The 27104-nt window shown below is 49.5% G+C and overlaps 2 protein-coding genes across 4 annotated transcripts; one reads left to right on the top strand and one right to left on the bottom strand.

Moving 5' to 3' along the window:
• The first annotated feature begins 993 nt into the window (after positions 1-993).
• BSDC1 (BSD domain containing 1) lies at positions 994-25029 on the top strand. Of its 2 annotated transcripts, XM_082685743.1 has the most exons (11): positions 994-1082; positions 1346-1406; positions 6226-6342; positions 8562-8729; positions 10337-10391; positions 13092-13207; positions 13623-13691; positions 13866-13944; positions 15204-15683; positions 21431-21534; positions 23034-25029. In XM_082685743.1, exons 1-11 carry the CDS (start codon positions 1072-1074, stop codon positions 23064-23066), a joined length of 1293 nt encoding a protein of 430 aa, XP_082541869.1. In that variant the 5' UTR covers positions 994-1071; the 3' UTR covers positions 23067-25029. The 2 variants fall into 2 exon arrangements, with proteins under 2 accessions (XP_082541869.1, XP_082541870.1); XM_082685744.1 differs by lacking the exon at positions 13623-13691.
• On the bottom strand, positions 24113-27093 carry TSSK3 (testis specific serine kinase 3). Of its 2 annotated transcripts, none has more exons than XM_082685772.1 (2): positions 27004-27093; positions 24113-25863 (listed from the first exon to the last, which is right to left on the bottom strand). In XM_082685772.1, exons 1-2 carry the CDS (start codon positions 27014-27016, stop codon positions 25202-25204), a joined length of 675 nt encoding a protein of 224 aa, XP_082541898.1. In that variant the 5' UTR covers positions 27017-27093; the 3' UTR covers positions 24113-25201. The 2 variants fall into 2 exon arrangements, with proteins under 2 accessions (XP_082541898.1, XP_082541897.1); XM_082685771.1 differs by having other exon boundaries at positions 26597-27012.
• Between the last annotated feature and the right edge of the window lie 11 nt (positions 27094-27104).

The following is a 27104-nucleotide window of genomic DNA, read 5'->3' as shown; positions in this document are numbered from 1 at the left end:
CAATGAAAAAAACAGTAGAGAACAGTGAGAAGGAGATGCTGGTGAGGTAAGAGGAGAGTCAGAAGGGCACTGGTGTCCTGGAAGCCAAGTGAAGATAGTGTTTTTAAAAGTAGGAAGGTGACCAACTGTGTCAAGTCAGATGCTGCTGGTCCAAAGAAAGATTGAAAGTTGGTCATTGCTCTTAGCATCCCAATACAAGTCAGGCAAAAACGGGACGGAAGTGAATTCAATAAATGATGGGAAGAGACGGGAATTGGAGCCAGTGAGTACAGACAAGTCTTAAAGAAGTTTTGCTGTAAAGGGGAAAGGGTGTCCGATCAAGAGAGTGTTGGTATTTATTTCCACGCTTTTAAGATGGGAGAAACAGCAGGTATGACAGGAACAATCCTGTAAAGAGGGGAAACAGAACGGGGGTGGGGGGATTACTAAAGCTCTCCCAGTAAACAGACAAGAGGTGATGGTATTTGATGGGTAGCAGATCCAGAAAGTCTCTCCCTTTCACAAGCTAATCCATGTCCGTTGAAGAATTTTTCTCCCTACACCTGCAGACCCTGGCCCAGTGCCCTGCTCTGCGCTTGTTGAATTAGCCCGAAGAGACCCCAAGCAACCGCTACGCGGTTTGTTTCATAAAGGGGGGTGGTCCTAGCCCTGCGCTCTAGGATCCAGACTTTCGAGCTCCAGACCCGCTCCCTTCCTTCCTCGCCTCTGCGAGTACACCTCCGCGGTCCAGGCCGGCGGACGTGGCCCCTGGCAGCCACCGTATCCGAAGTCAGTTTGATAAAAAGTAGGTGCTAGTGGGGGTAGGGCTAACACTTGGGGGTGGACTTGAGAACCGAATTGAGTGAGGATTGGGCCGAGAGTTCAGGGGCGGAGTTTAAGAGCGAACTCTAGACAGAGAGTGGACCGAGCTCATGGAGGCGGGGCCTAGTGATGAGCCGGGGCGGAGATTGGGCTGTGGGCGGTGTCAGCGCGAGGATTGGGCCGGGCGCTCTGGGGCGGTGCTTGGGAGGGGGGGTAGTGCCGTGTCGGAAGTCAGAGGTCAGTAAATAGTGGTGATGTCATGCAGGCAAGATGGCGGAAGGGTGAGCCCGTCATCCAGCTCTCGGGCGTTGGGGCCTGAATTCTCCCAGGGTCGGGGTGCTGGGCCAGGGTCCCTGTGGGGAACAGGAGGCCAGCCCGGGAGTGGACGGGGCTGAAAGGGCGGGGTGGAGTCTCAGTGCGAGGGGGTGGGGAAACGGTCTGCCAAGTCTGGGCTCGCGGACCACATCTCTGGGAGAAACTGAGACCCGATCATGCGCGGGCAAGAGTCGCACCGCAGGGCCGCCAGATATATCTGTCTTCGCAGGGAGGACGTGGGCTGGTGGCGGAGCTGGCTGCAACAGAGCTACCAGGCAGTCAAGGAGAAGGTAAGCCGGGCCGGCGCCCTTCCTCCACCAGGGCCTCGCGCCGCCTCATACAAGCAGGTCCAAGCTGCCCCGCCAGACCAGTGTGGGCGCTGGGCCTCAAAGATGAGCCCCACCCGGGCCCTACTGTTACCCCTGTCGGTCTTGGGGAGGACTGACCCCCCGACTCGGAGCAGTGTGACACAAGCCACGGTGAAATAACAGATTGTTTTAAAGGCCGGAGCTTCCTTTTTGTAGGAATCCGTAGGAAGAGCAGTTTATTCCAGCTAAGGAAGTTCACAGCTTCGTAGAAGAGAGAACCTTTGATCGATTACAAAGAAGTCTGCAATAGAAACTTATTTCTGTAGTCATTCAAATACTGGAATTCCACAGCTAGCACTCTGACAGGTCCTGAGGGTGCAGATGCTATCCTGGGCCTCACAAAGCTCACAGTCTGGTGGGGAGGCAGCAATCCCTGTGGGATGATGAGTGAGCCTTGGCTCTGCCAATAGACAAGGCTGTTGGGTGTTTCTGTTCCACCCCATACTAGTTTGTCAGAACCAGCCCAAGTGAATCCTGGAGGAAAAGTTAATTACTGTTTACTTCAAGAAATTGGGGTGAGTCCTGCTTCAGGGCAGACTCCAGGAGGCTTCTGATCTCAGTTAAATCAGTCCTCTGCTCTGGGGGGCATTTTAATACCTCCTTTAGACTGCATACTCCTGTTCAGCCTCTCAGCTAGCTACAGCCTAGCTAATCTGAGAATGTCCTGAGTTGTTTATGTTGTTGTTGAGGAATAAGAGAATTTCACACTGAAGTTTAATTAAAAGGTCTCAAAGGACCTCAGAATACTGTTATGCGATCTCCTGGAAGGAGAATCTGACATTCATTCAGCAACTGGGGCGAGGACTTTCTGTGTGTTGCCCTCAAGGCCGGTCTTACCATAACTCATAGATAGTTGGTTGGCTTTCCATCTTTGTTCTTGGGAAGCTCCCTGTTTGAGGCCAGGGTGTGGATGTTGTTTCTGCCTTTGACAGTTCCCCATTCAGAAAGAGGGGACTTAATTTCCCTCTCAGCTAGTTACTATTACATGAACTTGTACAAGTTATTTAACCTCTCTAAACCTGAGTTCCCCATCTGTAAGATGGGAGTACTAAGAACACCTACCTGATAGTACTGTTGTGAGGATTAAATAATAATGTGTGTAAAGCACTAGGAACAATACTTAGCACACTGTAAGTAGTATATAAGCATCAGTTATTTTTATTAAGTCCTGAGGAGGGTGCTGGGGAAACCTCTTAAACACCACTAGTCCATTTTTACTTCCATTTTTTCCCTTGGTCATTCAGTGCTTTTCTGGCCTTGCCCCCCTTGCCTTCCCATTGAAGCTCCATCTAGAATACTCAGCTCCCAGGACCCTCAGTTCCCTTGCACCCCTAGCATCCATTGCCCTAGAGACCACAGTTCTGAGTTGGTGCTGTAATCTGTCTTCCTCTGCTCCTTCCCTCCTCCTGCAGTCATCATGCTTGTTTGCATTTATGCACAGACACTGATAAAGGCATTGCTCCTTGGTCCAACCCCAGATTCCCCAAGCTTATTTAGGCCTGAGCACCAGCCCTCAACAAGCTTTTTCAGTCTCTGATTTGCTTTTCTTCCCCTTATCTTCGAGAAACTTTCCCCAAACTTTACTCTTCCCTCCAGTGCTCTGTTCAGCTACTTCCTCTTTTTTACCTCTAGGAAAAACCCTCACCTCCTACTTTTTATATTTGAAGTCAACAACATGATCTCTCATAACTCCCTCCCCATCCCTGTGGTCACCACATGTGAGCTTATCGGTAAACACACTCAGCTTCACCTACCACTTGCCAAATCCATCGGGTGGTTTTCAGCTCTTATCTTCCAGGGCCTTTCGGCTGCATTTGACACTAGTGATCACTCAGCCTCTTTCTTGAAACTCTACTCCTTTGGCTTTGTGGCTTGCTTCTCTCTCAATTCTCCACATCTCCTGGCTCTTCTTTCCTCACTGTTGCGTGACTTTCCCTTCTTACCCTTTAAAGGTGTGGTTTTTGAGGGGCCTTGTCCTCAGCTCACTGCTCTGTTCACTCAACAAACTCTTCCTGGGAGACTTCTCCATTTTCACGATAGTGTGATTCCTAGTCCTTTTCTCTGAGCTTTACTGTTTGAGAATAACTCCTGCTGGATGACTGTCCCAGTTAGCCCACTGTCATCGCACATCCTACGTGACCAAAATCGTTGTCATCACCTTCTTTCTAAGCCTGCTCCCCCTTCCGCATTTTCTCTTTCAGCTGGCAGTGGTGCATCGACCCAGTCACCTAGGTTAGCAGCCAGTGGCTCTTCCTTGACTCTCTCTTGCCCTCACTCAACACATTATTTAATCCCTAAATCCACCTTTTTTGCTCTTATTTCTTGAACCGGTCCCATCCTTTCATCCTGACCAGCACTATCCTTATTCATATTCTCTCATTCCCTTTTCTGAACTTGACAGCAACCTCCTGATGGGTTCTCTTCCGTCTTCTAATCTTGTCACTTTTGTCAGGCCAGTCACTGGAGTGACCTATGAAAAATGCAGAACTCATCCTGTCCCCCCTCCTTCAAACTCTCAGCGGCTCCCCAACTCCCACAACGGCTGACCAGGCCCACCGTAGTTGCCCTTGGCAGCCTCTCCAGCTTTCTTCCAAACTACTTTTGCATTTCCATCAATGTTCATTAGGACTAAAATGCTCAGAGGCTGCAGTAAACCCTGGGCCCTGCTGTGCCCCGGCTTCCTTTACTGGCTTCTCTTGCTCATTCTTTGAGGTGCTCAATCCAGGCTTCCCTTCATCAAGTCTTTCTAACTTCCTGAGAAAACACCGGTTACCACTCTGGTCTTGTACACTGACACTGTCATGAGAGCATTTTTCCCGGTAGATGATGACCTTCTTGAGGGCAAGCACCCTGTCGGTTCATACGCGTCCCCTCAGAGCTCACAGTCTAGTGAGGGAGAGACAGCCGTTCATCACATTATCATGGCAATGGTTATATAATTAAAATGTGCCCATGTACATGAAAATTTAACGAGCAGACTTTCTTTGAGCACCTACTCCATGCCAGGTTCTATGTCATACACAGGGAGAGAATCAGTGAGCAAAAAACACGGGCTCGATGTTCACAGAACTCTGTTATCAAGCTAGATAATTGAACGGACAGTGATAAGTCTGCAGCATGACAAATGTTAGAGAACATGCAGGTACCCTGGGAAGCAGGGAGCCAAGCTAATCTGAGGTGCCATCAGGGAAGCTTCTCTAGGGAGGTGACATATAAGCATAGATCTGAAGGAAGAACCAGAGTTAACCAGGTGAGGGGGGCCATTCATTGTGTTTGTTCACGTATGTGTTCCGAAGAGTTACAGTCATGGGTTCAGACACCCTGGAGGTAGGGAGGATGCTAGAGCATTTAGAAACTTGCAGAAAGCTAGCTAGAGCTCAGAGAGGGACACAGTGGTAGGGGAGAGTCTGCCAGAGATGAGATGAGATGAGCTTTGGAAGTGAAGGTAAAGATTTTTTGCTTGCTCATAGGATACTGTGTAAGCACTGAAGAATGGAACGCAGGGACAGCCTGGTTCGCTTTGACTTCCAAAGCTCGCAGCAGTGGCACAAGGAGAATGTAGTGGAGGTCTTTGATGCACCCTGCAAGGAGTCAGTTTGAAAGAGCAGGTTGGCCTAGACCAAGGTGATGGCAGAGTGGATGGAGAGAGTGAATTAATAAATGACCCCTCCACCCTAATTAAGTTGTCCTGAGTCTGAAATGGAGATATGATTCCCACTCCCAGAGAAGCTTCTTATCTATAGATGACACTGCCCCATCCAGAGACGTCCCAAGCTGATGAAAACTAGGCAGTCCCTTCCCCAAAGAAAAAATCACCAGAACCCTCAAAAATGCTAATACACACACACACACACACGCACACAATGAGAAGGCTTGCCAGGGCAAACACAGGTAGTATGGGAAGGTACCCCGCAGAGTGGGTAAGGATGAAACAAAGCAGGGCAAGACTCAGACCAGAGCTGATGGCCTGCGGCCTCATGTCATCTGAGTGCAGGACGAGTGGCACGTCAGTCTGACAGAAGCAAATATCCATTCTGCTCTATTGATGAATAGAATCCTGGCGTGGTAGAACCAAGAACCCCTCAGAGAGAATCCAGTCCAGTATTTCTCGACATCCCCTTTGTTGAGTATAAAAACCACACACCTTTTTACTGGCATTAAATTGTCAAGAATTATTCATAACTGCTTTCTAAGCTAATGTGACAGGTTCATGAAATTTTTCAGACAAATAATTTCACATACTGCCACATATTTCGACTGAATCTCCCTGTAACAAAAAAAGGAAAAGTAGGAACACTTTCCGTTGATTAAAATCACATACCTTTTCTTCATGTTATTTGAATTGAAACAAACATCACAACTTAAAGCATATCAGAGCAACACGTCAGACTCTGTTTTGTTTCCAGACAACATGTGACCCTTCCCCAATCTGCTCTTGAACCACTAACAGGGCCACCTCCCTCATTTTATAAGAGAAACCCGAGACTTGATGTTACCTGTGGCCCCAGAGCTTCTAAGTGCTGAGGCTGAGACTCATCCCCACTCTCAGAGCAGCAGGAAGTCCTTCTGTGTGCTGTTGTTCGGTAATCCCAGGTCATGGGCTTGAGACAAGCCAGCATTGTTTTTGTGCCATGGCACCTGAGTTTTCCATGTGTCTTTCTGGGACGGAAGAAGCCCAGAGAACAGGAACAAAGGGTAGTGGTGCCAGCTGGCTCTGTCATCCCTCTCTTGTCTTCCGTAGTCCTCCGAAGCCTTGGAGTTCATGAAGCGAGACCTGACGGAGTTCACCCAGGTGGTACAGCATGACACAGCCTGCACCATTGCGGCCACAGCCAGCGTGGTCAAGGAGAAGCTAGCTGTGAGTACTGCCTCTGCCCTTGGAGTGACTGTCCCTCCAGCCTGACCCGACCCAGGCCCCTGGTGGGGACACCCCAACCTTTGTACTACTAAGTAATTGTTTCTGCCCAGAGGCTCCCACTTTGAAAGAATGGTGTCTGTAGAGCAAACAAGCTACGTGGAAGAAGTATTAACAGGCTGTCCCATTTTTGTATTGTGTCAGCAAATGTTTTCCTGTTAGCAAAGTCATTCATTATAGACAATTTCGAGAATACCTTAAGTAAAAGAAAAAGACCTAGAGACACCCTTAATTCCATCTCCCAAAGATAACAGCTGTTAATATTGGGGGATATGTTCCTTAGGTCCACTTTCTTTTTCAAAACTGGAATCAACTGAATGTCATGTTTTGTAACCTACTTTCTGACTTGATCATTGCAAACCACGCTCTCCAGCATCATAAATGGCCTGTTACTTTGCTCTGTAGGTTCAGCCAGTTCCTAGGTTCCTACTGCATTTTTTACTGGTACTATAAACAGAGCCACATTGAACATTCCGATTGCTAAATTTTTGCCCTTAGTATTTTCTTTATAATAAAATACTGGAGGGACGCCTGGGTGGCTCAGTTGGTTACGCAGCTGCCTTCGGCTCAGGTCATGATCCCAGCGTCCTGGGATCGAGTCCCACATCGGGCTTCTTGCTCGGCAGGGAGCCTGCTTCTCCCTCTGCCTCTGCCTGCCATTCTGTCTGCCTGTGCTCGCTCTCTCCCCCTCTCTCTCTCTGATAAATAAATAAAATCTTTAAAAAATAAATAAATAAAATAAAAAAAATAAAAAAATAAAATACTGGAAAAGATCATAGGGTGAGTACAATTTTAGGCCTTGTGATACTTATTGCAAAACTACCCTCCAGAAAGGCTGTGCCAAGTTATATTCTTACTGGCCCTGTTTTTATTGATCAAAGAAAGACGTATAGCGGAATCTTCTTGCAAGGTAGGAATTAGATTCTAAAAGTCAGCATGAAAAGTGAAAGTTGTGTATGGTTGGCTATCCCTGCAAATTTCAAGCTTCTGATGAGGTATAATATACGGGTTTTGTATGAACAGTTTCTCCTTTAGTGTTGGGACAATTGCACTTTCTTCTTTTGAGCTTCCGCTGAACCATTTGCCCTGTGATTAGAGGCCATGTTATGAGAAACATGTTTTGGAGTTCTTTCCACCAACCTTCTTTAGTTAACTCTTGTAACTTGTTGTAAATTACTGTCTGCCTGCTAATCCCAGCTGCTGATGGGCATGGATGAGAAGGAGTAACCCTGCTGATCTGCTAGAGTCCAGCCAGGAGCACAGATGCCATTCGTTTCTTCCATTCATTCCTTTTCTTCATTCATTGATTGTATATCTGTGCCAGCTTGTGCCCGCACGCTCCTAGATTCCAGCTGTAAAATGCTGGGATAGCCTCATCAGGAGTAAATATTATGGTTTCCATGAGGTTTAGAGCTTGGCCCTGTCAGCATCCCATCTGTGCTTTGCTTCGAGGCCATTCTGACCAGTGTGGCTCAAGCTCTGTGTCCCATTTGTCCCTTCTAGCTGATCCATATGTTGGCCCTCAGCTGGTCCCAGGTTTGCCTCTAGGCAGGGATATCTGTTCTCATCCTGCCCGTATTTCCCCAGCCTTTTGTACAAAATGTTCCACTTGCTGAATAGCCATGATGATGAAATTGTAATATTACAGTACTGCTGTTGGGTAAATGTTTGTTGTATGCCAGGCATTGTATATGCCTTATCTTTTTTGTCACAGCAGCCCTCTCAAGGAAGTCTGTTTATCCACATTTTACAGATCATGAAACAGACTCACGGAGGTTTAGGTCTCCAAAAGTGGTACCTTTCCCACTACTCTATCCAGAGGTCCTCTTCCCCACTTACCGTGTATGGCAGGCATCCTCTCCTGCCAACTTTTGATCACCCTGACTGGCCTTGAAATTTTGATGAACCAATCAGAGAGTTCTGCTCTGACTTACCCAAGCCTACTGGGTCCCCATTCCACACCCCCATCTGGTGTACAGAGGGACCCTGGCTGCCTCTGTCCTTCTTCAATCCCAGAGATGGGGTGAGAGGCCGTGAGCACATCCCTGCTCCCCACATAGAGAGCACACTTTTGCCCCTGATGCTTCACCCCTCAGTACCCATCCCCTAGATTATAGCCTGCTGCTGGGCCACCTGTTTCCTCTGCCTGCTTCTCTCTGCAGACTGAAGGCTCCTCGGGGGCAACAGAGAAAATGAAGAAGGGGTTGTCTGACTTCCTAGGGGTGATCTCCGACACCTTTGCTCCCTCACCGGACAAAACCATAGACTGCGATGTCATCACCCTGATGGGCACACCCTCTGGCACAGCTGAGCCCTATGATGGCACGAAGGTATCCATTACATTCATCCTTCTCTGCAGGTGCCTACTAGGACTGGGTTCTAGCTTCCAACGTGCACTCACAAAAGTGATACGTGTTCAGGCCAGAAAATAAACATGTGTATGTAACTAAATTGAAGAATACTAGTAAGCAGAAGTATAATGATTCCTAAATCCATAATCCCATCCCTCAAGGAGAATCACTGATCTCTCTTTGGTGTCTAACCTGTCATTTCTTTTTGTTGGTAAAGATAGTTTGGATTTTTTTCTTTTTACCCAAAAAGGCACTTTATACCTGCCATTTCATAACCTGCTATAAAAAAAAAATGTTTAAAATATATTAGCATATTTCTTAATCACCATCATCGTAATGTCTTTGAATTCTTGCAAGTAAAGATAGCATCATTATTCATTTTCCTCGTGTTGTACATTTAGATTCCCTTCAGCTTTCAACCGTAATAAGGACTGCTCTACGGGCATGATCCTCTCAACACTGAGGCTAAGGCTGATTTCCAGTGGGAATGAGTGCATGGGCTGAGGATGTCTTCAAAGCACCTAGATCAACCACAGCGGCAGGATATTTCTTACACATTTTATCTTCTCAGCATTACTTCTTACATTTCAGAGTATTTTCTCCTAAATGCACAGTGTGATGTCACGGCAGCTGGGCCTTCGTAGCATTTTTACCACATTGAAATTCCATTCGAAACACAGTGATTTTTCAAGTATTATCACTAATACCACCACTTAGTGACCATTTGAGTAGAAGTGTGAAATTTCTTAAAATTGTAGGATTTTAAATTCTAACAGCAGTGGATCACAAAGGCCCTTGCTGAAGTTCTGATGAAGACAGCCAGTCCTTGCTTCACGTAATAGGAAGGAAGGTGAGGTTTTCTGTTTGTCACTCCTGTGACCTTAACAGGAACCCAGGAGGTAATTCATTTGGCAGACTGCTATGAAATTTAGAAATTCTTGGGGCACCTGGGAGGCTCAGTCAGTTAAGCATCTGCCTTCGGCTCAGGTCATGACCCCAGAGTCCTGGGATCGAGCCCCATATCAGGCTGTCTGCTCAGTAGGGAGTCTGCTTCTCCCTCTGTCCCTCACCTCTCTTTCACTCTCTCAAATAAATAAAATCTTTTAAAAAGAAAAAAATATTAAGAAGTTCTTGATGAATGGTTTTAATTTGAGGGAGCTACATTCCTTCAAAATTTACCCATAAATTTGGGCTTTATTAATATATGTGAACTAACATTTTTCAAGTTTCACATAATTCAGAAGCATTTTATACATATAATTTTGTAGTCTGCTTACACTGTATTTTCTTAGTTCCCAAGGTAGAATAAATACTAGGGGAAAGACTATTTTTCTGAAGGCCCCAGTTTTGCCCTCATAGCCCAGTGCTCTCCTCTCTAGCCATAGGGTGAGCTGACGAGTGCCCCGTGGGTCTGGCAGCCAGCAGGGGGAGAAGCTGGATTGAGGTTGACTTCTAGTGGGAGGATACGTATAGGGGAGGGACATCTTCAAAGCACCTAAATTAACAACAGTGGTAGGGTCTGCTCCCAGAGAGGACATGTGTTCTCTACCTAGCACTCCAGAAGTCCTGTTCTTTGTTTCTTACAGGCTCGCCTCTATAGCCTGCAGTCAGACCCGGCAACCTACTGCAATGAACCAGATGGTGAGGGGGCAGCTGTGAGGGGGCAGGCCTGTAGGGAAGCGAGATGGGGGGATTCTGGGATGAGCACCCTGTTTGTCTCTGATATCATAGGCCCGGCTTCCCTGTGTGGAGGGACGAGAGTGGGGCTAGAGCGCACCTTACATGTAGCGGGATGGGTTGTCAGTCCCTTTTCCTCCCTGAGCCTGAACTGTGTTCCTCCTGGTCTACAGAGACTTTACTCCACTCCCTCCCACTCCACTCAGGCCCCCATCCCACCCCAGCCCTGCTGCCCTGTCTGCCTTCTCTTGAGCATTTGTTTGCCAAGCCCTGCCATGCAGCAAGTCCCAGGCTGGGAACTGGAGCTCAGAAAGAGAAACGGGCAACCATGGAAGCAGTGATAGTAGGGACGGAGTCCTGCTTCCATAGATGGGAGCCCAGAAGGAAAGCATCCAGCCTGACCTGGGGAACCTAGGAGGTGACACTGACATGGAGGTTTTAAGGGTGAATTAGGAGTAAACTAATTTCAGGGCACCTGCCTGACTCAGTGGAGCTTGCAACTCTTGATCTTGGGGTGCTGAGTTTAAGCCCGGCATTGGGCATGGAGTCTACTTAAAAAAAGAAAAGAGAAGTAAACTAATTTTACTTTTGGCAGTGGGAGAAGGCCTTTCAAGCGTGGTGACAGGATATTTGAAGCTTCTGTACTGGGGAAGGCTGACAAGGGGGCATGTGAGGGAAGGAGGCAATGAGAGCTGTCGGTGGGGGCCCCGTGGGGGCCAGATCAGAAGGGCTTTGGGTGCCAGACTAAGCAGTTTGAATTTTGCTCTGTATGCCTCAAGGTAGTGGTTCTTAACCTTGTTTTAGTCATAGAGGTCTTTAAAAACCTGCTGATAAGGATAAGCCTTCCCTCCACAAAATTTTATAATGCAACAGGGGAATTCTTTGACCCTCTGAAGCCCATTCTTGGGTCCTAGCTTAAGAAGCCCTCCCTAGGAGTGCCTGGGTGGCTCAGTGGGTTAAGCCTCTGCCTTTGCCTCAAGTCATGGTCTCAGGGTCCTGGCATCCAGTCTCGCATCGGGCTCTTCTTCAGCAGGGAGCCTGCTTCCCCCTCTCACTCTGCCTGCCGCTCTGCCTACTTGTGATCTCTCTCTCTGTCAAATATATAAGTAAAATATTAAAAAAAAAAAAAAAAAAAAACCCCTCCCTAGGGGCACCTGAGTGGCTCGGTCAGTTGAGCTTCCTACTGTTGGTATTGGCTCAGGGTCGTGAGAGCAGGGTCCTGAGATCAAAGACTCAGAGAGGAGTCTGCTTATCCCTCTCCATCCCTCTATGCCCCCCTACTCACTTGCTCACGCTCACTTTCTCTCTAAAATAAATAAAATAAATCTTTAAAAAAAAAAATAAATAAAAACCTCTCTAGAGAGCATACCTGCCTGACTCAGTCAGCTGATCATGCAACTCTGATGTCAGGGTCATGAGTTTCATCCCCACATTGGGTGTAAGAATTTACTGAATAAAAAAGTAATGGGATGCCTGGGTGGCTCAGTGGGTTAAAGCCTCTGCCTTCGGCTCAGGTCATGATCCCAGGGTGCTGGGATCGAGCCCTGCATCGGGCTCTCTGCTCAGCAGGGAGCCCGCTTCCCCCTCACTCTCTGCCTATCTCTCTGCCTACGTGTAATCTCTGTCTGTCAAATAAATAAATAAAATCTTTTAAAAATAATAATAATAATAAAAATAAAAGCCCTCCCTAGAGAACTACTGAAGGGTTTTGCGGGCTGGGGTGATTAGATTTTGCGTTTTGTGGAAGAGTCATCAAGCATGGTTGTAAAGGGTAAACTAGAGAAAGACAGAAGATGGGCAGACTGGATAGGAGGCTTGGTAGGAAGGCGAGAACCTAGGGAGTGGCGGGTGCATGGAAGAGGACAGTGTGCATACGAAGACACTGAGGAAGTGGAATGCAGAGGGATCGGATAAGGGAGGAGTCCAGGAGGGCCCCCAGGGCTCTAGGGGATAACCACGTGGGACAGCGTGGGAGAGAAGAAAGTGAACACACGTGGGGTTTGCTGCGCTTGAGCAGGCAGGAGTGTCCGGAGCACACCTGGATCCCTGGATCTGGAGCCCAGAAGGGTAGCTGGGGCTGTGAAGATGGAAGAGTTGTCAGCGGAGGCAGTGGTTGAAACTTGTGGTTTAGTGGAGCTCATCTTACGGGAAAAAAGAGAAGGAGAAGAGCTAAGAAGGAGAGGAAAGGAGGAGCCCACTGAAGACTCTGGTGGAACAACTAGAAGGGTGGGAGGAAAATCACAAAAGCCCAAGAAGCCAGGAGAGAAGAGGGCTCCCAGGATCAGGAGATGGATTGGTCACATGAGGGAGGGCAGAGAGGTAGCCTTTAGACTGGAAACATGGGGCCCGTGAGGACCTGAGAATAGTGGTTTCAGAGAGGAGGGGGCTCAGTGGCCAAGTGTAGTGGGCTAAAGTGTGAGCAGGCTTGTGAGAACATGCAGACTACAGGCCGTCCTAGAGATCACTTTTCAGTGCCTTGCCATGGTATCAGTGGGGCCTACTACCCCATTACCCTTCCGGACCCCCCACCTTTGGCAAAATGGCTTTGGAAAAAACCTTAAGCTTCCCTCACTGTCCTTGTCCATGCTTAGGTGTCTTTTCTGTAGGCCTAGTGTTTCCTCTCCAGACCCAGGAAGCTGACCATCAGTGTTTGTCCCTCTGCAGGGCCCCCGGAATTGTTTGACGCCTGGCTTTCCCAGTTCTGCCTGGAGGAGAAGAAGGGGGAGATCTCAGAGCTCCTTGTAGGCAGCCCCTCCATCCGGGCCCTCTACACCAAGATGGTGAGGGCGCAGCTGGCAGCACCTCACCCAGCTTTGGTTTCAGGTGTCGGGAGGTGGGAGGGACATATCCAGAGTCACTCCAGAGTCATCTGGCCCAAAGAGCCATCAAAGACTCTAGAGGCAGACCAGCCAGGTCCTAAGCTAAGAATCCACATGGGTAAAGCTGATTTCTGGCACTCATGTGAGAAATGGAAGGGCCAGCAAAGCCTAATGGGAATTCTTCTCTCCTTCCTTGGCCAAGCTGGGTCGGGAAGGTGGGTGTAGGGGTGGAGGGTGTAAGTGCTCTGAGAAGAACCGCCCAGCCACTTAACCACATCTGAAATCCAGAGCAGCTATGGGCAGGCTGATAAGACTGGGGGCACAGACCCTCCACAACCACTCCCAGAGTCTCATCTCCACTGTCCCCTCCCTCCAGGTCCCAGCAGCTGTTTCCCATTCAGAATTCTGGCTTCGGTATTTCTATAAAGTCCATCAACTAGAGCAGGTATGCTGGCCTGGCCTGGGAGGTCCTCCACTCAGCCCTTGGGGAAGTAGGCTGGATTTTGTTGAGGGAAGAAGGGGCACCTGGTACCAAGAGCTCTGGGGTCAGGGCCAGGGTCTGGGAAGAGCTGGCCCTGACCGCTTCTGGCCATCTTTTCCCACCCCCCAACACACTCAGGAGCAGGCCCGGAGGGATGCCCTGAAGCAACGGGCAGAACAGAGCATCTCTGAAGAGCCTGGCTGGGAGGAGGAAGAAGGTAAGAGATAGTGAGAGGTGGTGGGCAAGTAACAGGTCCTGTCATGCCTCTGGGGACCATCTGGCCATTCTATGAGCATTCTGCCAGAAGAGACCTGATACCCAGGGAAGCATAGGGCATATATACAGCATCTGTATATGCTGAGGACAGGCTCAGCTAACAAGAGAATGTTTGCCTGGGCTGGTGGAATTCCTGGTTCAGGTACAGAAATCACTGGGTCAGGAGCGGCAGATTCCCCTGCCAGCCTGTGGACCAGCCCCTTCAGAGTCACCTGGGATGCTGACTGGAATTCCAGACTCCCTTCCCACCACCCCCCCATTCTAAATGAGACTCTGGAGGGATGTGGCCAGACTTGCTTTTTGCTTCATGCTCAAGCACGGGAGACCAACACGGGGCTTGAACTCGTGACCCTGAAATCAAGACCTGAGCTGAGATCTAGAGTCAGACACTTAACCAACTGAGCCACCCAGGCACCTCCAAACTTGTTTTTGTTTTTTTTTTTAAGATTTTATTTATTTTTTTTTTTCAAGATTTTATCTATTTATTTATTTATTTATTTGACAGACAGAGATCACAAGTAAGCAGAGAGGCAGGCTGAAAGAGAGAGAGGAAGAAGCAGGCTCCCTGCCGAGCACAGAGCCCGATGTGGGACTCGATCCCAGGATCCTGGGATCATGACCTGAGCCGAAGGCAGAGGCTTAACCCACTGAGCCACCCAGGCGCCCCCAAACTTGTATTTCTGACTAGCTCTCTTTGTAAAGTGCATGCCTAGCCGGGTTCAGGAACCATTGGGAAGTGTTGGCTTAAGGAGGTAGCCGAGCATCCTCTACCTGGTAGCTTGGCTTAGGCAGTAAGTTAGAGCCACCGTAGGCCGTTAACACATCTATTAAGTGTTCTCCTTATTAAGGAAGGTTAAGTGTTTTGCCCAAGATCATGCAGTGAGGATATAGCAGAGCTGGTCCTGAACCCAGAACTGATTTACTGTCAGATCTTAACTTTCTATGACACCACCTTGGGCTGTGCTGCTAGAAGCTGAGTGTCCACCAGCCATATGCTAGGCCTCGTGGGTAGGAGATTTTTTGACCGACAGGGAGTATCTGTGGATGAACCATGATGGGGAGAGAGTGAGGAAGCTGGCACCCTTTAGTCTTGACCAGAATAAGCTTTGGCAGGAACCTGAGGTCTGTCTGCAGAGCGCTCCAAGGTTGCCTTGGGGCTGACCAGGGCACATAGCCCTCTTCCCCTTTCTCTCTCAACAGAGGAGCTTGTGAGCGTTTCACCCATGTCTCCAAAAGAGGCAAAGGTTCCTGTGGCCAAAACTTCCACATCCCCTGAAGGAGGACCTGGCCCCCTGAGCCCCTGTGAAGAGAATCCTGTGACTCCAGCTGAGCCTCCTACAGAGGTGACCCCGTCAGAGAGCAGCGAGAGCGTCTCCCTCGTGACGCAGATCGCCAAACCTGCCACTGCAGCCGAGGCACCAGGGTTGCCCAAGGACCTGTCCCAAAAGCTTCTAGAGGCATCTTTGGAGGACCAGGGTCTGACTGTGGATGTGGGTGAGACTGGGCCCCCGCCCCCAGCTCCGTTGAAGCCCCACACCCCTGCTGGCCGCCCCAGTGGCCCAGAACCGAGGCCTCCAGCCAGAGTAGAGACTCTGAGGGAGGAGGTGCTCACAGACTTACGGGTGTTTGAGCTGAACTCCGACAGTGGGAAGTCTACCCCCTCTAACAATGGAAAGAAAGGTAAGTCAAGGCCAAAGCCCTGGTTGGGGGCGGCGGGGGGAGGGGGGACTAGCATTGCTAGTCTGTAAGGCAGACTTGTATCCTCACCCCTTGGGAGGATCCCAGCAGCAGTTGTCCTTCATTTGTGATACTGATGATGATGACAGCTGCTGTCTGTTAAGTGTTTATTACCATATTTAATGCATTTAAAATGTACCTGTTTTCTGAAATGAGGGTGCATCTTACAATCGTTAGGGTCTTAGTTTCAACAAAGTAAGGTTTGTGCCAGGTTCACTTAATTTCTCATTACATCTCACAGCCCAGCGAGGTCAGTATTATTGTCCTTTCTTATAGTGAAAACAGTGAAGCTCAGAAACATTAAGTAACTTTGCTCAAATTCACATGACCGGGAAGTGGCAGGCCCAGATTCATACCCGGGTCTCTCGGACCCGGAGCCCGTGCCCTTAGCTACCACCCTGTGCCAGTTTCCCTGCATTTGGACGATGCAGCGTTGTGCTGGGTTGGAAATCTCTGTGACATTGATGGATGTCAGAGGTCTTCTCCGCTGGGTGACCTCAGGCAAGTCATGTAGCTTCCCTAAGCTTACTGCATTGTTATGAGTTTGAAACATAAACAGCACTTAGAGGCACAGTTGAAAAAAGAATAAAATGAATCCTCATGAACTTGCTGTGACCCAGCTTAAGTAATAAAGCTTTGGTTTCTTATCTGTGTAATGGAATTTTAGACTGGAGACTGACTTTTTGTCAAAGGGGAACCTCTCTAATTCCTGGAATTAAAGGACAGTGATAGCTCTGGTGTTGACTTTTTGCCACATCCAGACTGCCTCTTCAGAGATAGCTGATTGTCCGAAAGGCTACTCCACACACACACACACAGTCTCTGCTCACACACCAGCCTCTCCTGAAACACACATGCACGTGCACACACACACACAGTCTCTGCTCACACACGTACCGGTCAGCCACAAAACTTGCCCAGCAGGTGAGCCCATGCCTGCCAGCGCAGTGAGGACTGGTTTGCCACAGTGGAAGGGAGACTGGCCCTGATGGGAACAGCAGGGTAGGGTTTCCAGTTTCCAACACAATGCTTCCCTTCTGGCTCTGGTTCAGTGAGGTCATCCATTGAGCTCCTACCTACTCTTTATGAGACACTGAGGAGGGAGGGGCAAAAGCCACAGTCTTTATGATGGAGCATGAAGCAGTATGGGCCAGGCTCGGTGCTGGAGTTCAGAGAAAGAAGGAACCTCCGGCATTGGCAGTTGTTTCACCGAGGAGATGGGCGTTGTAGAGGAGAAGTGGAGAGTTTGGGGCAGGTGCAGGGGGCGTGGTAGTCCTGGATGAGGGACCTATGACGCGTGGATAGCAGAGGCCACAGGGCACCTTGCAGGGGTGGTGACGGAAGCCCATTTTGTTGCCGTATTATCTCCCAGGAGAGAGAGGAGCAAAAAGGGTGGATGGATTAGCTCAGAAGTAGAAATTAAGAGCCTAACCTTAAGGCAAACTTGGAAGGCTGGACTTGGCCTGACCGGTACTGAGAGCTTTATATGTCGGGGCTAAGGGCTCGGGCTCTAGGGTTCAGAAAGTTCTGGGTTCAAACCCCAACCTTGCTCCTAAACCATATGACTTGAGAAGTTACTGATCTTCTCTAAGCCCCATTTATTCCTCTGTAAGTTGGGGGTAACTATTTCACGATAGGCCCTCATTCAGGGAAGAGATCTGAGTAGAGCCCTGTTTTGGGAAATGATAATAAGGAACCATGTCTGAGCACTTATTATGTCTGTATAGGTCTGTGCTAAGCACTGTATATGCACATCATTCAATCTTCACAGAAGCCCAAGAGATTGGAGTAATTTTCCCCATTTTTTTTTTACTGGAAGGAAACAGATCAATCACCCACCCACCAAGTAAACAGAAAAGTGTAAAACAGTGTTTGGGGAAGGTGGAAGAACAGGTGATGCCCAGAAGGCAGTGGGGGGTTTGGCTGGGTGGTGCAACAGGCCCATTTGAGGTAGTGGTTATGTAGAACTGGGCCATGCGAGAGTGGGATCAGAAGAATTAATGGTGGGTTGAAGCGGGACAAAATGAGATTATGGAGAAGCTGTAGCACGAGCTCTCCATCCCTCTGCTCTCCTGCCTCTGACACGGTCTGGGGTTGGGGGGGTTGCAGGAGGACTGGGGAGTCGCTGCAGAAGACCCACTAGAAGCAATTGTCATCACTTAGTTGGGGAAAGCTGGGGTCTTGGACTAGGGGGGCCCAGTGGAAACAGAGTAGAGAGAGAGGATCTTAAAAGAATGAAGACTTGGAGACAGTGACTCCTTTTCCGTCTTATGTCCATATCCTTAGAGGACAGAGGAGAGCTTGGTCCCTGCACACAGCAGAGTCTCCTGCGGTGGCCTCGCCACAGGGTTTCCCAAGGTCCCGCGGCAGTCACTGTCATTGTAGAGCTGTTTCCTGCCTTCATTTTGTCCCAAGATCCACTTAATCTCAGAGCCTGGACTTACCCTGCTCAGGTTCCCTCAGCAGGAGGGAGGAGGAGAGCTGGGGATAGGCCTGTGGCCCCGAGCTAGGAGGAGCCCTGGGCTCACGGCCCTCCTTCCCCAGTGACTGACCTGACAGTGGCTTTTGCCTCCATTTCTTCCCTGGGGAAACAGAGTTCTGGTTAAACAGAATAAAATGAGTTGAGTGACAACACTGTGAGATTAATAATCACCCGAAAATTCCCCTTTCTTAACAAAACAACAGCAAAACTTCATGAAAGCTTAAATTGTTTTGGCATGAGTCTGCTCTCCGCCACGCGCACGGTGTCAGGGAGATCTTAGCACTCTTGTCGTGTGACAGGACAGGATGGGGGAAGGAGGCACATGAGAAAGAAAGCCCTGATTCTCATCTCTGCCACTCGAAGCCTTCATCTCGTCCTCTAAATCGGGACTGTTCATACTCGCCTCAGAGGGTGGATAGGAAGTGCTCCAAACTGTAAGCTGATACTCTGTTTTCCACCCGTGGAAGGGCTGCCCTTGAATTTAAAGCCTGAAAATGAGAGTTTCACATCCCTGGAGGGCAACCTGAGGTCAGGGAAAGCTGTCATGGCCACAGCCACAGCTCTGAGATGAGGAATCTTTCAGGAGTTGGGCTTCTGACCCACAGAAAGCTCGGTGTGTGCCACCTGAGTGTCCCGAAGACATAGGGAGACTTGGATGTGGCGTCTGAAGATCCGGGCCTCTGTTGCTGGTCTGCCCTGGCCAGTCACGGGGCCACATGCAACACGACTTACCTTGGAGACAGTGCCTCTGACAGCCCCATTTGCTAAATTCCCACCATGTGTACATGTTACGTGCACTTCACGTTGATATCACTGTTGTATCTTAGAACTGCAGGCCCAGGCCTACAAGGAGTCCCCAGGTACCTATTCATAATGCAGAATTCTGGGCCACTTACCTGGGCCTGCAGGGTCTGAATGAGGGGGGTGGGGAGGCAGACGTCTGCATTGTAATCTCCTGTGTGGTTCTCTGCAAAGAAGGTGGTTTTATCCTTATTTTATAAATAGACTGAAGCCCAAAATAACTTAACCCAAGACTGTACAATAGATAAAAAAAAAAGTAGGGATTCACAGGTCTGCGTGGCTCCAGAGACCAGGCATGATCTCACAAGGCTGCTTGTGGCCAGCCAGGTGGCTAAGAAGGAGAACAGTACAAGACCCCTTATAAGGACCGTAGGGGTGCTTGGGGCAAGGGTGTCAGAGCCTGGGTCCCTGGTGAGGAGCAAGCTGAGCAAAAAAAAGCAAGGCCGTGTTTATAGGTCATGTTGTTGAGAGATCCGGGACCTACTCTTTTTTCTTTTTTTTTTTTTTTTTTTTTTTTTTTAGATTTTATTTATTTATTTGACAGAGATCACAAGTAGGCAGAGAGGCAGGCAGAGAGAGAGAGGAGGAAGCAGGCTCCCCGCTGAGCAGAGAGCCCGATGCGGGGCTCGATCCCAGGACCCTGAGATCATGACCTGAGCCGTAGGTAGAGGCTTTAACCCACTGAGCCACCCAGGCGCCCCGGGACCTACTCTTTTTGAAGGTGCTTTTAATAGACGAGAAAAAATACGAAGTAGTTTATGTTCATTTTAGGGAAAAAAGAAAAAGAAAATTACCCCCCGACCTCATCTCCTAAAGGTAATTCTTGTTAGCATTATTGTGGGTATGTTATGCATCTTTTCTGTATGTGTACAAACATCTCGGCTTATTTTTTAATAGAATCATGCTGCATATACTTTTTTTTCCGCATCTACTTTTTTAAAAAATCTATTTTTGTAGTTTTCTTCTTAGAATAACTTTCACGTGTACATTTTTTTTTTAATATTGCCTGTAAGTCATACCCAAATGTGCATGTTGAGAGCAGTGATTGCCAAACTTAGCAGACATCGGAATCACCTAGAGCAGGGATTAGTAGAGCTTTTCTCTCTTTGGCCAGATCACAAACGCTTCAGTCTGATGGAACGCCCTCAGCTCTGCTGTCGGCGCAGGAAAGCAGCCGTGGCCAATAGGGAAACAAATGGCAATGGCCCTGCTCCAGAATTTAATTTCCCAAAACAGGCAGTAAGCTGGATTTGGTCCCCGCGCCTCGTCTGCCAACCCTGCTTTAGAAAAGGATTCCATGAATATTTATTGAGCACGAACTCTGTATTCGAGGCACTTGGCAGACCCGAGAAAGGAAAACAAAGCTCCTGCCCTCGGGGAGCGCACATTCCAGTTCCTCTGTTATTACAAATAAGCAGCGTCAGTCTCATGATGTGATATATTCGAAAGTTGGTAAATACAACAGGGAAAAAACAAGTAGTTTAAAGTATAAGGTAGGATGGTTTGGGGCAGCGGAGGCGCCTGCGTGGCTAGTTGGTGAAGTGCTTAAGCGTCTGCCTTCCCCTGGGGACGTGGTCTTGGGGTCCTGGGATCAAGCCTCTTATTGGGCTCCCTGCTCGCGGGGAGCCTGCCTCTCGCTCTCCTTCTGGCCACGCCGCTCATGCTCTTTACCTCACTCTCTATCTCAAATAAATAAAATCTTCTAAAAATAAATAAATAAAGTAGGACTGTCAGGGTAGGCCACATTTAGATGGGACGATTTGAGCAAGGGTGTGAAGGAGATGAGGAAGTTGGCCTGTGGATGGATGTCTGAGGAGAGAGTTCTGGGTACAAGGAAGCCCATGCAAAGGTCCTAAGGCAGGAAGGTGTCTGGTGTGTTTCAGGACTAGCAAGGTCAGTGAAGGTAGAGTGGAGTAAGTGAAAAGGAAAATGTTCTTTGTGTATTTCTTCTGGAAGATATCTGTGGCTATGGGGAGCCTCCACACCAGACTGCGTCACCACTATAGTAACTTCCTTTTTCTCACTTAATAGTTTTAGACTGTTTTGCCATGTGTATAAGTGTTCTGCAGCCTAACATTTAAAAGTCTCATAATCTATTATGTAACTATACCATTTATTTTTAAAATTCCCTATCAGTGAACTCTTAAGTTTGTTTTTGTTTTTGTTTTTTTAATTTTCATCACTATAAACAGCACTACAGTGAAATTCCTTTTGGTTAAATCTTTGACTCCAGGATTTTTCCTTAGAATAGATTCCCAAAAGGAGGATCACTGAGCCAGAGTGACAACAGAATGTGAGACCTTTGATGTATATTTGCCAGGCCCTTTTAAAGAGTTCCATCGCCCCCAGCTATAGACTGTCCATACATACCCCCTCCCACCTTTCACGCTGTGGATCTCGGTTCCAGGCTCAAGCACGGACATCAGCGAAGACTGGGAAAAGGACTTTGACTTGGACATGACCGAAGAAGAAGTGCAGATGGCACTCTCCAAAGTGGATGCCTCTGGGGAGGTGAGTGGGCCTGGTTGGCCTCAGGGAAGCAAGCCCGATGATCCCAAGGTCTGAGGACTCTCCCCATCGGGCCCAGCCATCCCCTAAGGATGGATCCCTGCTCCTCTCTGAGATGGTAGTTCTGGGAAGGGTGCTGGAGCCTCCATTCAGGCCCTGAATTGTTCCCATCAGCAGGCTCTGCTTGCCCTAAGTTCCAGGATGGATGGTGGGAGAGTTCCTGACATTAGCTCTGCATGAAAGTCACCTGAGGAACTACTAAAAAAAACGCAAGCTCCAAACCTGCCCCACATCTTCTGATTCATGGTCCCCAGCGATGGGACCTGAACAGATTTCCTGGCCTTGGGGCAAACGGCAGTGTGATCTAGGGCAAGTCACTTAACCTGAGCTTCTGTTTCCCCATCGAAAACCTAGAACTGGCCCTAGAAGCTTGTAAGCTGTGATAGATAACACACCTAGACATGTTAGGCATCGTGCCTAAGACATGGGAGTAGCAGTGAACATTACTGAAGCCACCACAAAACCCAGTCCAACTAGAAGCTCAGAGGCCTTCCTACTCTTAGACTTCTTTACCTGCCAGAGTCGAATGGGTCATTTTAAATGAAAGACAGGGAGAAAAGCTCTCAGAACTACTAAGTGACAGGACTGAGGCTCCAGCCCAGACATCTGATTCAAGTCAATGTTTCTTCCACTGTCACCCAAGAACCACATGAATCCTTCCACCATGTAGCTCATGAACCTGCTGTAAAGAGGGCAACAGATGAGAGAGACAGGCAGGGCCTCGGTTTTCATATTGGAAAACTGAAGCCCAGGGAGAGGTAGAGACCCACCCAAGAGTATTTGGCTCTTGTGACCTCACTATACCCAGAGCAGAGAAGGCCCCTGAGCCCCTCTCATGTCACAGGGGCTTGGCGCTTTCTGTGTTTCTACGGCCCTCTGTAAAACCTGACAGCTGGTTACGTAAGCAGAGTCATTCTACCGCCTCTCAGACCCGGGATTAGCTGACAGCAGGCCGACAGAAAGTGCCCTGGGGACACTTGAGCTGGGGGAGCAGGGTGCTAGAGCCCCTGAGGAAGACCCTGTGAGTGCCCGAGCCCAGTGCCACCTTGCTTCTGGTTAAAGTGCCCCTCTCCAGTTCTCCTTAAGGGACTGACCAACATGCTCCTGGAGGCAAGGTGGCCCCTTCTAGCATCCAGTGTTGGCTGGTGAAGCATTTCCTTTGGGTCTGGAATAATCAGAGCAGCAGACCCACCACTTAGGCGGAGGGCAGCTCTGCTCCCCAGACACATTCCTTAAGACAGTGGTTCACTCTCCCAGAGGGCAGGAGGGTATGGTCCCAGGCGAGGCTGGGGGGGGGGGGGGTGGATGGGCTGGTCTTTGCAGGGGGGGGTGTTGGGGGGGGACTATGCAGAAATGGAGGCAGCAAGGGGAGGTTGGGCCTGGGCTTGACTCAGAGGAGTAAATATGTATTTGTGCTCTCCATTATCCCCTTCTGTCTGCAGCTGGAAGATGTCGAGTGGGAGGACTGGGAATGAGGGGAGCCGGATCATGCAGCTCCCCCGCCCACAGAACCTCCCACCCTCTCGCTCGTCTCTGCCCAGCCCTGGAAGACACTGACTGAGAATGTCCCCCCAATGGCCTCTGTCAACTAGAGCTCTGGGCACAGATTCTGGGTGGCTCCTTGCTGGTCCTTTGGACCTCTGCTCACATCCGGGAAGGGGTTCACTAAATCCAAACCAGGAACTCTGACTTGTGCCAACCATAGGATGATTCAAGGGGGAAGAGACTTAACCCCCTCACCAGAAGAGCCTACATTTCTCTGCTGAACACCCATTGTTCTTAGGGACTCTTGCTGGGAAGTCCCAAGGGATAATTTTAGCCCCTCTACCTGTGTAGACGGAAGCTAAGCACCAATCTCCTGGAGGAAGCGGAGACAACACTCTGTCCACCCATAAGCAGGCAAGGAAGGCCATCCCACCGTCCTTGGCTAGACCGGGATGGCAAGCACATTCTGGTTCCTAGCCCAGTGAGTAAGAGGCATTCCTCTCTGGGAAACTTGCCTCTCCTGGGGAATCTCTCCCTCCCAGGCATTTTCCATTCCCAGAAAGGTTCCTCGTGGTTCCAAATCTAGAGACCAAACCCTGAGTTCCCACCTCCTTCCTCTTGTCTGGCCCAGGCTGGTATGTCCCCATGCCTCTCCCAGGGCTTCTTTTGTGTCAGATGCACCCAAGTCCTTAGCCCAGCTGTGCCACCAGCAAGAGTCTGCTCTTGCATTTCTTCCCCTCCCTGAGAAGGGAGGGGGTCACTTCAGGCCCTTCTGTGCATTGCCTGGCGGGATACCTTGTCCAACCAGCTACCCACCTCCACCCCCCTGTAGCTTAGGACACAAGCCAGCTACCAACAGTACAGAGCAGCGATCGAAGCCGAGTACTTCTGACTCTGGTAAGCCCAGCTTCTCCCCCTCAGCCCTTCTGCTTCTTGAAGGGATATGCTGGGGGTGAACTTCTTGAGGCTCTCATCAGGCTTCTGCAAAAGCTCTTCTTCCTGAAGACTGACCCAGTCTTTGCTCTCACCCTCCACTCTGGTAAAGCTGTTCCTCTCTTGGGGGAATGAGGGGCTGCAGGAATTCCTGGAGACCCTGGTGCTTCATGATGCTGCTCGGTGATTCTGGTACTGAGTCTGGTTTATTCACCAGTGATCTAAAGGGAGTGTGGTCAGGTGTGCTAAGAGAGTGGCAGTCACTTCCACTCCAGACCTTCAGTGAGGGGGTGGGATGGAAAGAATGTTGAATCTTTTTTTTTTTTTGATGGGATGGGGTTTTTCTCTTTGTAATTATTTCTTTAGTTTAATTAACCTTTTGGTTGTTTGTGCAATATTATATATTTTAAATTATAATGCATCTCCCCAGAGTATTTTGTAGCCAGGAAAAGAAAAAAGGAAAAAAAAAAAGATTCTAACAGCTGTTAGTTTTGTAATTAAAAAAGAAAGAAAAAAGAACTTTGTCCTGAACCTTTTCCAGACTTGCCGTTAATAGCATTAAAGAGATTCAACAGAAGCTGGAAGGTGTCTGGGGGTCTATTCTTATCCCCAGCAGTGGCTGCCCCAGAGGCAGGGCAGGACAAATACAGTGTGCAGGCTGGCTTCTGGCGTGGAGCCCAGGGAAGGGGTAGGGATGGCAGCAGGGGTGGTCTGGGTCCCTAGGAGGTCCCCTGTCCTCACCTCAGACTCAGCTTAGACTCTGGGGTGAGGCAGAGACCGGGCCCCCAGCAAGCCTCTCACTGAGGCAAGGAGTCAAGAGGCCGTCTCTGCATTCCCAACGCTTCTGCTTTTATTTGGAAAGGAAGTTGCAACAGCGATGGTTCCAGTTGCTCTTGGTCACTTTTCCCCTCTCCTCCCCGGTGTGTGTGTATGATTCTGGGGTCTATTTTTCATTAACTTGAGTTAAACACCTGTGTGAAAATCACTTGTTAGCTGTAATAAAAGGGAAGTCTGAATGAGGCCCTCTGGTTGCATGAAGATCTTTTAAGGGAAAGAGAAGTAAAGCTGGGGAGGGTGTAGGTAAGTTTCAGGAGAGAAGTAAAGTGTAAAATACATATCAGCATCTTAGAAGCGGGTTTTTGGGTTTGCTTTCTCCCCCTGCTTTATTGGGGAGGACTTGCCATTGCTTTTATCAAGTGCTTGCTAGCCACGGATGCCAACTAACTTCTTCAATTGAGGGCCGGAGGATCATATCTGGTTCCAGGAGCCGCTTGAGCAGGTCCTGGCATTCGGCCGAGATGCCCAGATGAGTGGGGAAGGACACCCCCTTCTGCTGCTGCCACAGCATCTTGGGGATGTCTGTGTCGTCAAAAGGTAGGCTGGCACAGAGCATGACGTACAGGACCACACCCATGCTCCAGACGTCCCCTTTCTTGCTGTCATGGGGGATTCCCTGCAGCACCTCGGGCGCGGCGTAGGCTGTGCTGCCGCAGAAGGTCTGGCTCAGCTCTCGGCGTGACTTGGGCAACACCTTCGCGAAGCCAAAGTCAGTCAGCTTCAGGTTAAAGCCCTGCAACAAGGCGTTCTCACATTTGAGGTCCCGGTGGGCCACACCACAGCCATGGCAGTAGCGAATGGCCTCGACCATCTGACGGAAGAGGGCCTTGGCCCGGCTCTCGGGCAGTGGCCCCCCATTCAGCACACAGTCAAAGACATCCCCTCCTTCAGCCAGTTCCATCACCAGGTAGATTTTCCCGTCGGCAGACTCCAGCATCTCATACACCTGGATGATGTTCTTGTGGTCCAGGGTGCGAACAATCTGGAGCTCCCGAGGCAGGAATCTCTGGATAAATTCTGAGGAAATGGGAAAAGATGTGGGGTATCAAGTCCGGAAGGGCATAACTCTCCACTGTCTCCTGCCTCCCAGCTTCTGTCTGCCCACCGTGTCTGGTTCTGGTGCCTGGGTTCCCATTCAATCGTAAAAGTCTAGCTGCTTGGACATTGCAAAAAATGCTCACACTTATTTTTTAGTTAATATATTATTCAAAGGAACAACTCCCTGTACCCTCAGGGACTATTGTGAGTAACCTGTGAAACCACAGATATCAAAGTGCTTTGAGGGATTTTAGACAAAACCACTGAATCTCAGGTATGAGGCCTGATTTGCCCACAGCGTGGTGGGCCAGCTCCTCACACACCTGCCTCCTGACCCACGGTTCCCAAGCCCTGTCTTCCTTTTTCTCACTTCCGCCTGCCTTGGCAGCAGCTCCTATCCTCTGCCAGCCTAGGCCAGGGCCTCTCTGCCCATCTCTGTGGCGGACAGAGGGAACAGGGAAGGCCCAGCAAGTTGGGGTTGTGCCTCTGAGAACCCTTTACCTCCCGCCACTTTAATCTTGGGTTTTAGAGGTGCAACGTTCCTGGACTGTCAGCATCCTCCTCTTCCCCACTCCTCTTCCCCGGAGCCACAAACTCCCCTGCACTCCTTGGTTCCAGACCAAACGGGAGGAGGGGACGATCCTTCCCAACTGGAGGAAGTGCCCACCCACCTCAACCAGCCCTCCCTTCCTCCAAAGGGGCCCCAGCTCACCTTCTGGCCCTCCCATCTTGTCTATAATTTTAATTGCCACTTTTCTTTGGTGTTTTTTGGAAAATGCTTCTTTGACTTTTGAGTAGGTCCCTTCCCCAATGGTCTTGCCCAGCTGGTACCCACTGGAGAGCAGAAAGTCCTCCATGCTGTCTAGCGCCTCCTTCCTTCCTATCACCCTCTCAGCTCATGCTGCCTCGGTGAGGCAGCTCTACTCCACCATCGCCCTTGGCCTGCTCCTTTTCCCCCCAAGGACTTCATGCGCAGCCGCCCCCAGCGCTAGAACATTCTCCGTCTGAACACAGCAGCCACGGGTGGTGGGGAGGGAGAGGGCCAGACATTTTAAAACTCCGGCCCAATTGTGATGTAAATGCTGTGTGACCCTTGGCCAAAATTGTCAGTGCCCTTACCTGCCCTCACCATCACCACCACCAAACCCACCACAAGTTAAGTCCTCGCCGCGCCGGTGCCCCCGTCCCCCAGGCGGGCAGGGAGTCGCATCCCGCCCCGG

Source organism: Mustela nivalis (genome assembly GCF_964662115.1).
Source record: "Mustela nivalis genome assembly, chromosome: 10".
In the NCBI taxonomy this organism is placed as follows: Eukaryota; Metazoa; Chordata; class Mammalia; order Carnivora; family Mustelidae; genus Mustela; species Mustela nivalis.
Note: the sequence above shows the minus strand (reverse complement) of the source record. Positions and strands in the feature narration are given on the sequence as shown.

Bases quoted from the DNA above. Each gene is read 5' to 3' on its own strand.
- BSDC1 (XM_082685743.1), top strand. The intron at 1,407-6,225 runs GTAAGCCGGGCC...TGTCTTCCGTAG, and splicing joins ACCAGGCAGTCAAGGAGAAG to TCCTCCGAAGCCTTGGAGTT. The intron at 8,730-10,336 runs GTATCCATTACA...TGTTTCTTACAG, and splicing joins AGCCCTATGATGGCACGAAG to GCTCGCCTCTATAGCCTGCA.
- TSSK3 (XM_082685771.1), bottom strand. From the start codon at position 26,741: ATGGAGGACTTTCTGCTCTCCAGTGGGTACCAGCTGGGCAAGACCATT. The intron at 25,864-26,596 runs GTGAGCTGGGGC...CCATTTCCTCAG, and splicing joins CAAGATGGGAGGGCCAGAAG to AATTTATCCAGAGATTCCTG.